Source organism: Chiloscyllium plagiosum, chromosome 9, assembly GCF_004010195.1.
Source record: "Chiloscyllium plagiosum isolate BGI_BamShark_2017 chromosome 9, ASM401019v2, whole genome shotgun sequence".
In the NCBI taxonomy this organism is placed as follows: domain Eukaryota; kingdom Metazoa; phylum Chordata; class Chondrichthyes; order Orectolobiformes; family Hemiscylliidae; genus Chiloscyllium; species Chiloscyllium plagiosum.
Window position 1 is genome coordinate 26955477 of NC_057718.1, and position 16245 is coordinate 26971721.

At 39.7% G+C, this 16245-nt stretch overlaps 1 protein-coding gene across 3 annotated transcripts in view; it reads right to left on the minus strand.

Moving 5' to 3' along the window:
• Nucleotides 1-16245, minus strand: part of LOC122552710 (exportin-5) — a 102505-nt gene that overhangs the window by 64911 nt on the left and 21349 nt on the right. For all 3 annotated transcript variants that reach the window (XM_043695602.1, XM_043695601.1, XM_043695599.1), the window contains exons 2-6: nt 5233-5354; nt 3807-3879; nt 1490-1627; nt 436-618; nt 213-239 (exon numbers count right to left, since the gene is read on the minus strand). In XM_043695602.1, the coding sequence (XP_043551537.1) occupies nt 213-239; nt 436-618; nt 1490-1627; nt 3807-3879; nt 5233-5354 (543 nt within the window). The remainder of the gene's footprint in view (nt 1-212; nt 240-435; nt 619-1489; nt 1628-3806; nt 3880-5232; nt 5355-16245) is intronic.

Consider the following 16245-nt stretch of genomic DNA (forward strand, 5'->3'; position numbering starts at 1 on the left):
AGTAGCAAGGTATCTAGCCATGCTCCTTTAAGCAGCAGGGAGAAACATAACACAAGTGGAGTAAAAAATAGCTTCTTAACCACCCAGCAACTTGAACTTTGCACAACACCTTAGTAACTAAAAAGCTTCAATGCAAAATTATGCTAGTTTGTAAAATTTGCACAATCTCTTGGAAAACAATTAATCATATAAAAAAACAAATTGTTACCCACCTTATTTTCTTGAGTAGTGTCTGCTTTCTGTAAGAAATTAAAAGATATTAGAAGCAGTTATTTCACAAATGGCAAAGATTATAAATAGAACATGGAATTGACCATTTATGGGTTTGTCAGTTCAAGTACAAGATCATACATTAGGTTCTGATTGCTCCAGAGGACAGCTTATGAAATTCAAGAGTTATTCTAGTATTATCAGCAATTATTATATAGTAATTACCAACTGTTTGTAGCTCTGAGTGTGCTCCTGCAAGATGTCCAAGAGAAAACTGAACAGCTGCATCATATTTTGAGTTAATGCATGCTGTATGTCCTTACGACGCTGAGCAGGTATGGTCTGGAAAGTCACCACATCTTCCACTAAGCGCAGAAGGATCAACATCACCAATTCAGTTTGTGTCTCCTAAGATAATTTAAAAGTTACATTGTATACATGGAGAAAAGAAGAAACAAGGATACCAAATACTTGAGGATTTCAACATATGCACACCAAAAATTTTCACTAATTTATTTTTGTTACTTATCGAGTGATAGTATCATGAAGGAGCTATAATCCATCTTCTACTTGTCAGCTAATGTTTGTACTCTACCACTAAACACGCTATAAAAGGTTTTGACAGAGTGGATGCACAGAGTATTTCCATTTAGGAGGAGAAATATTAGAGGTCATTCATAGGAAAGGATTATCATGAACTCAAACAGGAAATTCAAAAGAAACTTGTTCACATGACTTTCTGATTAAAAGGTGTCAATAGCACTGAGTGGTTGACTTGGACATTAAACTCACATTTGAGAAGAAACTAATAAGCATAACTGATAAGGAAATAGAGGATAATGCTCATTGCATTAGTAGGATAAGGAGCCTCAAGTGGTACACGAACAGCAACATGAGTTGACTGATGCTTTTTTGTGCAAAACATTCTTTGTAATTGTACGTATGGCATGAGCTACCAGAGAAAGTGATGCAGACTGATACAATTGCAACACTTAAAAGGCATCTGGATGGGTATATGAATAGGAAGGGTTTGGAGGGATATGGGGCGAGTGCTGGCAGGTGGGACGAGATTGGGTTGACATATCTGGTCGGCATGGACGAGTTGGACCGAAGGGTTTGTTTCCATGCTGTACATCTCTATGACTCTATGATAAATAAAGATGGAAATGAGAAAGTGAAGTAGGAATTAAGAATATATTAACAGCACAATATTTTTACCAACTGTTACAAAAGAACATATTCACTTTGGAGAACCTTTTATTGGCAGCTTTGGACTTACCCCCATGGCAGTCAGTTTATCCATTTCATTTAGCATATCTGGCCACTGCTGTGGCCATTCACGTTTGATCATTTCTACTACGATTCGGGAAAGTGCATCCTTAATGTAAGCTTCTTCCACCATAATATTATGAGTACCCTGAGGATGCAGAAGAAATGAGTCACCAACATTTTTTTTTTCATTTTTCAGGTTTACACAGATTCTCAAAGACCAACCTGGGTATCAAAATGGAACTACAGTCCTGTGGTAAGCAAACAAAAGCGCAAGTTTACCAAAAAAATAATTTTTGCACAATATCTGAAGATTGATGTGGAGATTGCTACTGATTAATACTGATTGACAGTTAATAGCCAGGCTTTGTTTAAACTTCAACAAACATGCCAAGCTTGATCTATTGGTTCCCCCATGAAGATAATCAATATAGATTACTAATAGCTGAAGTACTAGCACCAATTCTTGTGGAATGGTTTGTCATCACAGTTGTCAACACAAAAACGACCCACTGATTTTTACTGCTTTCTATTAACCAATCTTGAGGCTAATTTGATATTCCCATTACCTTGAACCCTAATTTTGTCAATAATCTCATTTGGCATCTTTTTCCAATGTTTCATAAAATCCAAAATCAGGTTGATGACTCTTTTTTCCAACCTGCTAATTACAACCTCAAAAAGTTCAACAAATTTGATTACTGCAATTTTGTTATTGCTTCTTAAATAAGTAAGATATTCTAGCATTTGCCCTACTGCCAAATTACACCGACGTAAAGTTCCCTGTTTTCCCTGCAACTCCTACCTTGAATAGCCTGGGGATTTCTGGAAAATAAAATAGCTCTCTAGGTACCTCAAATTAGGAACCAGGCCATTTGACCCATTCATCCCATTATTTCCAACAGTTTTATTTTCAGTAGCTGTTTGATCATACAAAAGTGATAAATAACGCGTTACTTGCTATGGAGCCCACGTTTATTGTCCATCCCTAAATGCCCTTGAGAATGAGTCATTGCTCAATTGTTGAGTTTATACAAGCCATACAAATATATTTTTGGAGAAGTGAATACAGGGCATTAAGTTAGTGCCGACAGATAGAATTAAGGTCAAAGATCAGCCATGATTGTTTTGCATGGCACGGTAGGTTCCAAGGATTGAATAGCCTACTCTCACTGCTAATTCGCATGTTCTATTAACTAATTCGCAAGTGATGGAATTATCATCTATGACCATTCTTAAGTGCGCCAGAGCAGAGATACACACAAATAAGAGACACCAATGAGACTTGCATCAGGGATCTTTTACTGAGAAATGCTCAATGTACATGCAGTAATCTGGATGAGGCAGATATTGTGATTTCCTGCATCACTCTTTCATCCGACCCAGAACTTGGATCTTGCCTGAATCTATAAGTGAGATCAGCTCATTGGGTTTCCCAGTTTATCAGCATAGGAGGGTCAGTTTCCATGAAGGAAAGCATTCCAGATGCTGGGATTTGATATAGTGACAGCCAGTGCATGGCTATGCTGCAATATGCTAAATTGCCAACATGATCCTAGTGTTCTGCAGACCCATGCTAAGAACCCCTCTATGTGCTAGTTCCTTATGTTAGAAGTACTAAGGATGTTCAATGTTCATCAGTGCAGTTAAGTTGCTAACTTTCGTCGGAGATATTCCAGAAGTTTGAACACATTGCTTTGGATTACCCAGCTTCTATCAATATTAATGGAATTATCTTAGGTTGGGTTTGCTGTGGTGGATAATTGTTTGTTGTTTCATGTTACTAGTTGTTGCAAAATGTTCTTAGCAGCAGAGGACCACCAAAGGATGGAAATGAGAAAACAACAGAACACAAGAAATCATGTTTCTTTACTTCGAAGCTCCCAATCGCAGCTTGGGTCTCCTGAGCCTCAATTCCCCAATTTCATTCATACTCAAGTCACCAATGTCATATCTCATCTTATCAGGTGATTTCAAGGAACCCTACCTGCTTGTCTGTCCATGAGCAGTTTGCACTTTGTGTGATGCAGTTTTCCACAGCAAAGGGGAAATCCTTTGTCAGGGATAGTGCTGTGCAAATACTCAAACATAGAGACAGAGCCAGAGACAATTATCTGCCATCTCAGACTGAACGTTGCCTTCAGTGTTCTCAGTTGTTAAAGGGCATTCATAATTCAGAAACGGAGATAGTCCGTGTTTTCAAGATGCAATTTATTTGGATCTTTCAGTGAGCACCCTTAACTTGGGAACAAAGGTTTTCACAAGTTTCATTGTAAATGATGTATTATTTGTTCAGCGAAGTCAGAAAAGCAAATAAGACAACTTACACGGGATAGAAGAGTCATCACACTATTCTTCAGCTGGACTTTATCACGGTGTATCATACCATTCCAGCGAAACCTAATTTTGAAAAACAATTAAAGGAGTTGTCTTCACTATATCATTCTAAAAACACCATACAATCTTATTTGTTACTTGAGAGAATTATGTATATTTAGGGACAAAAAAAGTTACAATAGTCAGCATTATTATCACTTGCAAAGAATGGCAATATACAGAAGCAAGATCTGGAAAAATGTAAAATACAACAAATGGGATGAAGGAAAGGCCCACGGATTAATAATTACACAGATGGAGAAAATTTCCCTGCTTAGACATTATGGAGGACAAGGACGAGGAGAAGGAGGAGGAAGAGGAGAAGAACGAGACGTGAACAAGGATTCAATCCAAATTTGCTTTGAATAACCATTTGGTCCGTGGAAATAAATATATACTTATGTTCATGTATCTACCACAGTGGAAATCAAAGGCCAAAAATTTTGTACTGGTAATGAAGATGAAATGGTCAGTTATTTGTTGTTTATTTATTTCATTAGCCATTGACTGCCTTGTGAAAAAAAATCCTTAAATTCCACCATAAATTAAGGCATAATTGGGTTTTTAAATGGCATACTTACTTCATAATTACTATGATCCATCCTCACTAACCCTAAAATGCTAATTTTATACTGTGCTGTATCACACTTTTCCATTACAATGAAACTATTCCACTTTTCTTAAGTTTATAATCAACACTATATTTCCTATTTAAATCCAATTAATTACTGAACCAATTTGAACTGAACTTCCCGATTGACTGTCAGAGAAGATATGTGATAAGCATCCACAAGTTACCTCAGCTGCCTAAATCCTGAGATTTAGAACTACCTCATTTCTAAATCTCAGGGTTTAGGCAGCTGAGGCAACTTGTGAATGCTTATCATTTCTAAATCTCTGAGTAAGCTTTTGGTCGTTTGACTTAATATTGCCTTATGTGGTTCATATTTTATTTTATTATGCTCTTGTGAAGTGTATTTAGACATTTTTATTACATCAAAAGGTGCTGTAAACATACAAGCTGTTGTATATTACATCCCAGGTAGTAGGATGTAGAAGTCAGAGCTCACCAGATTTTTGAGCGTTGTTTTTTTACATGATCTGAGGCAAGTATCATTCATTTACCATTGACTGAAATTTTGAAACCCATGGCCATCACTAGGTTCCACTGAAAGATGAATGTGTCAGTGCTCATTCAAATAAATGCACACAATACAACTAATAAATAAGATTTCATAAAATTTCAAATTTACAATTGCACAAGGTCCTTATTTGTACTATACTTTGTACATAGTATTAATAGTATAATATAATTAATAATTGGTTCAATAGCATTAGAGTCTACAGGATATTAACTATGCAAGAAAAAAAACTCACTTTATAGAATGCTCCAGAATCTGAAGGCCAAAGTGGCGGACAATTCCAGTATTATTTTTCTCAGCCAAACGTAGCCCACACTGCACTGTGTGTGGACATTTTTCCTTAAACTCTTCACAAAACTGCAGCATTAAGAGAAATATACATCAATTCAGTATGCTTGTACAATGTCACCAACCTTAGAGAATTTTTTTTTCCAGCAAGTCAAATGAATGCAGTAAGCCTCTCAGCAAGCCATTTTAAAATCGAAAACTACTGCGACTGAATGCTATAAATACCAGGATGGCAATTCTAAACTGACACTCCGGCTCAATGTATGTTTAGCATCCAGCCAGAGGAACATCAAGTCTACGTCAGTAATGGCAGTGTGTATATGCACCATACTGGAATAGGAAGTTTGTGCACTTAATATCACTGTCATGGACCTAATGTCACTACCCTGCTCATCAGTTGCTCAGTGAGTAGGGCAGCAGGTGATCCAGCAAAATCCCTCCTGAACGTTTCTCTGGGTCTGTAGCTTTACAAATAAGTTTCATGTGAATAGGGCTATGACACCAATTAAAAACTTTTATGTATTAAATTGATATGCTACGAAATTGCTCTATGTTTTCATGATTCCTTATATCTAAAAACTAGGCATTATAAAGTTATGCTGTGTAAACCAGTATACAGGTCTGCCACGTTACTTCATAGATATTGTGATATTGTGACTGCATGAGTGGTGAATGCAACCTCTGCAGTTGCAGCAAATGTCGGCAATAAACTATAACTGAAGTACAATTACATGCTGTTTTGTTGCTAACAGAGCCACAAGTGAAAAGCTTGTTTGAACCTTTGCTAATCTTAAATTTTGATAGAACTGCAGCTATTCATGCAAGAAACTGTTGTAATTCATTCCTCAATCAGCAATGCAAACAGGACTGTTTAACCTTACCCTTCATACTCAATGATATTTGCAGTGCAAATTACAACTAATGTCCATTATTCATTGACTTTGTTGATGAAGAATCATGGGCAAATAATTCGACTCACATGAATTAGCTGGGTGACTGGGTAATTAGTTAACAGATTAAGGTTACATCTTGTTAATAAACCTGTTAATGAAAATAACTGTCTTGCTTCATACCTCACCACCTGGCTTAGATCTATTTAACATTAACAGAAAATGGGTGCCTAAAAATGAAGATTGGAAACAGAGAAGAATTACTTTTCAGACAAATGACTATAATTGAAGCTACTCTTTAGAATGGCTGAAAGCACAAAAAGGCCTCAGGATAGAATTTTCCATCTATGTTCTTTGAATTTAAGCGTTATGACCAATGGGAGAAATTTAAATAGACATTATGGATATGGGTTACATCCTTACCAAAGATGATTCTTGCCTTTGCAATGTCACTTTCTATCAATGGCAGGATGGATGCAAACTAATTTGAAAGCTTGAGAATTCAGTTTGGCATGGAGGAAGGTTTGGATGATCTATTAAGTCTTTTAGATAAAAGGTTTCAGATGCATATGGTCAGCTATTGACCAATTTAGAAAGATGGATGGTTATTCTACAGATTATATAATCTTGGCCTGTTTTAATTTTATGATATAAAGTATATTTACAAATTTCTGGTTCAATGATGGCTTTCAATTTATTGCCCAGTACCTGGTGTTAACTGGAGCAAAATTCTCAAATATTTTTCATCAAATTCCTTGGCTTTGGGGGAAAAACATTCTCTAGTTATTTTCTGGATTTTTATAGTACAAATGGGGCATTCAGTAATGTCACAAAAAAACAGAGCATTCAACATTCCTAGAATTTCAAGATCAATCAGACATGGGAAACAGATATCAACACAACGGAAGAACCACAGACAAGAGGATGGAGATCTTTTTGGCAGATCTGGCTGGTGCCAGGAATGGAGTAAAAATGGAAGCAGGAATGCCTGGGCAATTACAAAGAGATGTTTCAGCTGTGATTTGAAATGTCATCATGCAATAAATGGCCCAAATTGGAAGAAGTGTCTGAGGAAAGACCTGGAAAAAGAGAAAGAACATTGATCAGCCCTGAGGATATATCCAAAAAAGCTTCAGTGTGGAACAAGAGTTATAGTCATAAAATCATGAATTGCTCTGTGGTGCAGTGTTTGCACATCCACAGTATGGGAACATGGGACTGTGATTCCATAGCTATTACGGAAACATGGCTAAAACATGCTCCTGTTTCCTCCTACAGTCTAAAAATGTGCAGGTTAGATTGACTGGCCGTGGGAAATTTGGGGTTAGAGCAATAGAAGAGGGATTTGTTAAGATGCTCTTTGGAGAGTACTGGGTCGATGGAAAGATTCTTGGTCGTGTGGATGTGCAGAGGGATCTTGGAGTCCATGTGCATAGATCCCTGAAAGTTGCCACCCAGGTGGATAGTGCTGTTAAGAAGGCATACAGTGTGTTAGGTTTCATTGGTTGAGAAATTGAGTTCCGGAACACCAATATCATGCTGCAACTATACAAAACGCTGGTGCAGCCGCACTTGGAATATTGTGTACAGTTCTGGTCCCCCCAGGACAGGAAGGATGTGGAAGCATTAGAAAAAGTGCAGAGGAGATTTACCAGGATGTTGCCTGGTCTGGAGGGAAGGTCTTATGAGGAAATGCTGAGACACTTGGGTCTGTTCTCATTGGAAAGGAGGCGGCTAAGGGGGGATTTGATAGAGACGTACAAGATGATCAAAGGATTAGATAGGGTAAACAGTGAAAGACTTTTTCCTAGGATGATGACGTCAGCTTGTACGAGAGGGCATAACTACAAATTGAGGGGTGATAGATTTAGGACACAGATGTCAGAGGCAGGTTCTTTACGCAGAGAGTGGTAAGGGCGTGGAATGCCCTACCTGCTAATGTAGTCAACTCAGCCACATTAGGGAGATTTAAACAACCCTTAGATAAGCACATGGATGATTTTGGGATAGTGTAGGGGAACGAGCTGACAGTTCACAGGTTGGCGCAACATCGAGGGCCGAAGGGCCTGTTCTGCACTGTATTCTATTAAGCTCAATTCGTTTTGCTCATAACCATATGAGAGCATCAACTTGGAAATAACTTAGCAACTCCAGTATTTCAGTATCATTCAGTCTGCACTTCATCTACTTGAAGGCATGCTAAATATCAGTGATGACATTCTCATCTACAAAATCTGCAAGAATGCAACCTCACACTGAGCAAGTACTTGTTTTTTTCAATTAAAGCAGAATCGAATTATGTGGTCGCATTTAACAGTGCAGGAATATCTCACGACCAATGGAAGTACAATCTGCTACAGTGTGGCAAATTCTGAGCACACTATATCTGCTCAGACTCATTGTACGATGTAATCACTTCATTCCTGACATTATTACATTTAGCTTCTCTACACAATGTGACAGAAGGAACCAGGTCAGCAAACTACAACAAATCAAAATCAGTCATCAAGTTGTACAAACACTGACCTCAACCAAAAAAAACTTAGACCAAAAGATATAGGAATAAAAAAAATGCCATTCAGCCCTTAGAGTTTACTCTGCCATTCAAAGAGACCATGGCTGATCTGATAATCAGAAACTTAATTTTGCTGTCATATCCCCAAAACCGTGCATTCTTCTGCCCAATTCAGCTTTGGATACACTCTACGACCCAATCTCGACAGCCCTCTGCATTTTAAAAATTCCACAGATTACGCTGAGATTATTCTCTTTGGTCCTAGACTCTCTCATAGGGGGAAAACACCTTTTCTGCATTTTTCCTGTCAGTTCCCAAAAGAATCAATAAAGTTACCTCACATTCTTGAAGGGCTAAGGCCGGAAACGTCGATTCTCCTGCTCCTGGATGCTGCGTGACCCACTGTGCTTTTCCAGTACCACACTTTTTGACTCACTTTTCTAAACTCCAATGAGTCCAAGCCCAATTTACTCAAAATCTCATTGACTGCACATCCCACCATACCCAGCATTAAATTTGTTAACTTTCTCAAGACTATCCCCAATACAAATACACATTTCCTTATATAAAAGGGTTCAAAATTGTTCAGTGTTCCAACTATGGTCTGACTAGTGCCTTGTATAGCTTTAGCATAACGTCCCTATTTTTAGATTCCACTCCTTTTGGAATAAAGACGAACATTCCATTTGGCTTTCCTATTATCCGCTAAACTTGGAAACCAGCATTTTGTGATTTATGCACGTGTAATCTTTCTGTGCTGCAGTTTTCTGGCCTGTAAATTGATATTCAGCTCTTGTACTCTTCTTGCCAAAGTGCATAATCTCACATTTTCCCATATTACATTCCACCTGTCAAGTTTTTTGCCACTCAACCTATTTCAATTCATTGTATCATTTGCACAAACCTGCCCTGCCACCTATTTTTTTTTTCAGACGCTACGACAATGGATGAATGGTCACCATGCAGCAATCGCTAGACAGGAATGTTCCCTCACAGTCAGGGAACACTTTAGCATTCAGCCTCTGATCTATGAGTAAGTGTCCTCCAAGATGGCCTTTGAGATACACAACAATGCAGAATCATCAAGCAGAAACTGATACAAAGTTCCATACCCATGAAGGCAGCCTCAAACGTGATCTTGGGTTCATGTTGTGCTACATGTGGCCCCACCACACTGTTTCGTATCTGTAAATTCTTCCTTACCGTCCTGTTTTGACACCATCACCTTGATGAATTGTTATGATCGCTCTACCTCAATTAGTTTGTACAGTTTTGGATTACTTGTCACTTTGGTTAGACCCTAGTCATGCGACTCATACCTATCATGTGGTTCCAGTCATTCAGTTTGTCTCCAGAACTACCTTACTTTCAATTTATTGTAATTATCGTTCTACCTCATTTAATCCGATTATAGGTCGTCCTTTTGCTTGTTATTCAGCTGTTAATAATTTACTCACCATTTAACACTCTTGGTCATCTGCAGAAACCTATTATTCGACACTCCACACACCATTTGCATGATTTTTTTAAAATCTCTGTTTATAAATTCTGTATCTATAGGCTCTTGTCTCTTACTACACCTGACAAAGGGTCTGCGCTCTGAAAGCTTGTGATGTCAAATAAACCTGTTGCACTATAACCTGGTGTCGTGAGCCTTCTGAATTTGTCCACTTCAGTCCAATACTGGCACCTCCATATCATGGCTACCCATTTTGTGACATCCACAAACTTGTTATAGCACATTTACCATCTTCATCCAAGTCATTAACATGTATTGTAAACATTTGTAGCTTGTGGCACTCTGCTATTCGCTTCTTTAATCTCACTTGTTTGTATTAGCTCACCAATTTTCTATCCATGCGAATAGCTACCCTCAACATTTCAGCAGGTTAGGGGAGATCATGGCCTAGTTGCATTATCACTAGACTATCAATCAGAAACTGTTCTGGGGACCCAGGTTCAAATTCCACTAAGGCAAATGACACAAAATTAATAAAATTAAAAATATCTGGAATTAACAATCTACTGATGACCATGAAACCATTATCAATTGTTGAAAAAACCATCTGGACCTACACCTGGCTTCAGACCCATAGTAATAAGGTTGACCCATAATTTCCATCTGAAATGGCCGAGGAAGCCTCTCATTTGTAGCAATTGCAACAAAGTCTCAAATGAATGAAACCAGAAGGATTACCTGGCATCAACCTAGGCATAGAAAAAGACAATGCCAGAATCAGAGTTTCAAAATTAACTTTGGAAACTCCCCTTTACCAACAGTTGGGGACCATTGGCAAAATTGGGAGAGCTGTCTCCCCAACTTGTCAAACAACAACCTGACAAGTCATACTCAAGCAATCATACCTATAAGCAATGTCCCAGACACCATCATCACTATACCTAGATATGTCCTGTCCCACCCAGGACACACCAGGCAGACGGGATGACACAAGAGTATAAAGTTGGGAGGGAGCAGCCCTGGAGTTCTCAAAATTGACTCTGGACTCCAAGTTTCATGGCATCAGGTTAAGTACGGGCAAGGAAACCTCCTGCTGATTACCACATACCGTCCTCCCTCAGATGTTGAATCAATAGTCGTCCATCTCAAGCAACACTTGGAGGAAGCACAGAATTTCAAAGTCCACCAATGGGGGGTGGGGGAGGGCAATTTTTTTCACAAGGAGGATGGTGAGTGCCTGGAACAGACTGCCAGAGGTGGTGGTGGAAGCGAGCCCAATTTTATCATTAGAGAAATATTTGGACAGGTCCATGGATAGCATAGGTACAGAGAGATATGGAGATATGGATAAGTAAATGGGACTAGTTTAATTGTGAAAACTGGGCGGCATGGACAAGTTGGGCAAAAGGCCTGATTCCATGCCATAAAACAGAGTTGGAGGGGCTTGTCAGTAACATTGATCAAGCTAATGAGGTCCTAAAAGACATAGCTGCTAGGCGTGTCTATGGCAAGTGGCGAAGGAACCAACAAAAGGAGAGAACAACTTGAACCCATCCATGCCAATCTGCCGGCTGCAGTTTCATCTCATCATGACAGTACTAGTAAGTGACCACTACACAGTTCTTGTGAATACAAAATGAAAGTGCCATAAAACACAATGGACAACCACCATGGTAAATAGGACAGACTTCAAACACATTTAGCAACTCAAGATTGGACATTCATGAGGCAGAGCATAACTTTCTCCAACACAACCTGTAATCTCTCGGCTCGGCATATCCCCCACCCAACCATCATTAAATAAGACCATAAGACATAGGAGTGGAAGTAAGGTCATTTGGCCAAGTGAGTCCACTCCGCCATTCAATCATGGCTGATGGGCATTTCAACACCACTTATCCACACTTGCCCTGTATCCTTTAATTCCTTGCGAGATTAAGAATTTATCATAATCTCTGCCTTGAGGACATTTAACATCCCAGCCTCCACTGTGCTCCAATGAATTCCACAGGCCCACGACTCGCTGGCTGAAGAAATGTCTCCTCATTTCCGTTTTAAATTGATCTCCTCTAATTCTAAGGCTGTGCCCATGGGTCCTTGTATCCCCGCCAAACTGAAACAAATTCCCAGCATCTACCCTTTCTAAGCCATGCATTATCTCCTAAGTTTCTATTAGATCTCCCCTCATCCTTCTAAACTCTAATGACAACAATCCCAGGATCCTCAGCTGTTCATCGCATGCCAGAAGTAGCACCAGGTATACCCGAAAATGAGATGTCAATTTGGTGAAGCTACCAAGCAGGACAACTTGTATGTCAAACAGTTAGTGATAGACAGAACTAAGCGATCTCACAACCAGCAGAATTGATCAAACCTCTGCAGCCCTGCCAAACTGTCCACTGGAGAAAGCAGCTCCACAAGTATCTCCATCCTCAATGATGGAAGAGCTCAATATATCAGAATAAAAAAAGACGAGGCTGAAGCATTCGGAGTAATCTTCAGCCAAAAATGCTGAATGGAAGATTCAACTCAGCCTTCTCCAGTGTCCCCAGGATTACAGATACCAGTCTTCAGCCAATTCAATTCACTCCATGTGATATCAATAAACAGTTGAAGACACTGGATACTGCAAAGGCTATGGGCTTGACAGCAGTTGAACAGTCCATGTTCAAATGCAACAAGATCTGGACAATATCCAGGCTTGGAACGACAATTGGCAAGTAACATTCATACCACAAATGCCAGACTATGACTATCACCAATAACACACAATCGAACCATGGCCCCTTGACATTTAATGGCGTTACCATCATGGAAACCCCGACTTTCAACATCCTAAGATGTATCATTGACCAGAAGCTCAACTGGACTTGCCAGAAACAGTGGCTCCAAGAATGGGTCAGACGCTAGGAACACTGCGTAACTCACCTGCTGACTCACCATAACCTATCCATCATCTACAAAGCACAAGTCAGGAGTGTGATGACATACTGCCCATTTGCCTGAATGGGGGTACCTCTAACAACATGCAAGAAGCTCGGCACCATCCAGGACAAAGCAGCCTGCTTGGTTGGCACCACATTCACAAGCATCCATTCCCTCCACCACCAATGCTCAGTTGCAGCAGTGTGTACTATCTACAAGATGCACTGCAGAAATTCAAAGATCCTCAGACAGCACCTTCCAAACCCATACCCACTTTCATAAAGAAGAACGAGGGCAGCAGATATATGAGAATACCACCAACTTCAAGTTCCCCTCCAAGCCACTCACCATCCTCACTTGGAAAGAGGTCACCATTCCTTGACTGTCGCTGGGTGAAAATTGTGGGATCGTGTTCAAATAACAACCAAAATCACTGAGTGGTGAAAATAGCCTCTTTTATTCAGCAACCACAAGTTTGAGGCAGAAATAGGATCCCGAAATCAGTTTTTACAGCAGCCTATTTATATAAAGTTCTTACATATATACGATGTTACATTGCATATTAGAGATAAAACAAAGGCTTGAGGGACTTCTGTCCTGGGAGACAGGAATTGGGTGAAAACATGTGCTACTTCTGATGGAATTAAATGTGTCTGTCCGCTCTGCTTGTATAATTAAGAGATGTTAGTCTTTTTGTCTTTTAAATTAGTAAAATGTTAATAAAAAAATACAAGCCCTATATGCTCCAAAATTTAAAATGATACATTAACTTAGAAGAATAAAGGACATTAAACAGATGATGGCATCTGGGTTGTAAGATTTGTTTACTATTTGCAGGTGAGAGTTTCAGGAGAAAGTGAGGATTGCAGATGCTGGAGACCAGATTTGATAAGTGTGGTGATGTGAGTTTCATTCAATTTCATTAAAGTGCTGTTGACTGTTTCTTAAAGGGATAACAGCCCAGTTAAAAAGTTATCTGGGAAGTACATACTAACTGGGGAAAATCTTTGTTGTTCTGTAATCTATTCAGGTCCGAGACATGGTTGGTAAGGGCTGATTAATATTACAAACTTTTGGAGATATGATGGCAGGTATGGTATTGTTATCAATATGCTACACTTACTCAGGAGGTAGACAGGCCGAAACCCTTGCTTGTGTCGCAAAGGCCAAAAAGAACTGAAGATGTAGTGAGTAGAGTGGGTTCTTTCTTGATCATATATTTTTAGAGAAATGTCTCTTGATTAAACTTACAATATAAGCCATAACTATTAACAACCTGGGGCAGTGTTTGTAGAAAAATAAGACGGTGTTAATTTCCGGGTCTGTAGATTGTGAAGGAACAAAAATGGCCTTTAATCGAGTGATATGTACTTGTCAGATGTGGGAGTTTAAAGAGAGTTTAAGGATTACTGTGGATTATATCTGCCATAAATGCTGTTGGCTGCGAATCTTACCAGATCGAATGGATCGGTTGGAGAGACAGTTAGAAGCAATGAGGAATTTGCAACAGCAACAATATGTGATAGATGGCAGTTATAGGAAGGGGGGAAAGTCTCAGATACAGTCACATAGATGGGCTAACTCCAGGAAAGGTAAGAGAGTAGGCAGCTAGTGCAGGAGTCTCCATACCCATTTCAACAGGTATGCTGTTTTGAAAATGTAGGGGGTGATGGATTCTCAGGGGAACGTAGCACGAACAGCCAAGTTTCTGGTATTTGAGACTGACTTTAATGCAACGAGGGGTCCGTCAGGTTCCAAGAGATCAAATGTTAGGGGATTCTCTAGTCAGAGGTACATTTCTGTGGCCAGCAGCAAAAACGCAGAATGGTGTGTTGCTTTCCTGGTGCCAGGATCAAGGATGTCTCAGAGAGGGTGCAAAATGTTCTCACGGGGGACGAAAGGCCAGCAAGAGGTCATTGTCCACATTGGAATCAACGACATAGGAAGGGAAAAGGTTGAGATTCTGAAGGGAGATTTCAGAGAATTAGGCAGAAATTTAAAAAGGAGGTCCTCGAGAGTAGTCATATCTGGATTACTCCCGTTGCAATGAGCTAGTGAGGGCAGGAATATGAGGATAGAGCAGATGAATGCATGGCTGAGGAGCTGGTGTATGGGAGAAGGATTCACATTTTTGGATCATTGGAATCTCTTTTGGGGTAGAAGTGATCTGTATAAGAAGGACAGATTGCACCTAAATTGGAAGGGGGCTAATATACTGGCAGGGAAATTTGCTAGAACTGCTTGAGAGGATTTAATCTAGTAAGGTGAGGGGGTGGGACCCAGGGAGATAGTGAGGAAAGAGATCAATCTGAGACGGGTACAGTTGAGAACAGAAGCGAGTCAAACAGTCAGGGCAGGCAGGGACAAGATAGGACTAATAAATTAAACTGCATTTATTTCAATGCAAGGGGCCGAACAGGGAAGGCAGATGAACCCAGGGCATGGTTAGGAACATGGGACTGGGATATCATAGCAATTACAGAAACATGGCTCAGGGATGGGCAGGACTGGCAGCTTAATGTTCCAGGATACAAATGCTACAGGAAGGATAGAAAAGGAGGCAAGAGGGGGACTGGGGGTGGCATTTTTGATAAGGGATAGCATTACAGCCCTGCTGAGGGAGGATATTCCTGGAAATAAATCCCGGGAAGTTATTTGGGTGGAACTGAGAAATAAGAAAGGGATGATCACCTTATTGGGATTGTATTGTAGACCCCACAATAGTCAGAGGGAAATTGAGAAACAAACTTGTAAGGAGACCTCAGCTGTCTGTAAGAATAATAGGGTGGTTATGGTAGGGGATTTTAACTTTCCAAACACAGACTGGGACTGCCATAGTGTTAAGGGTTTAGATGGAGAGGAATTTGTTAAGTGTGTACAAGAAAATTTTCTGATTCAGTATGTGGATGTACCTACTAGAGAAGGTGCAAAACTTGACCTACTCTTGGGAGATAAGGCAGGGCTGGTGACTGAGCTGTCAGTGGGGGAGCACTTTGGGGCCAGCTAACATAATTCTATTAGATTTAAAATAATGATGGAAAAGGATCGACCAGATCTAAAAGTTGAAGTTCTAAATTGGAGACAGGATAAGAACTTTCAAAAGCTGATTGGGGGCAGATGTTCGCAGGTAAAGGGACAGCTGGAAAAGGGGCAGCCTTCAGAAATGAGATA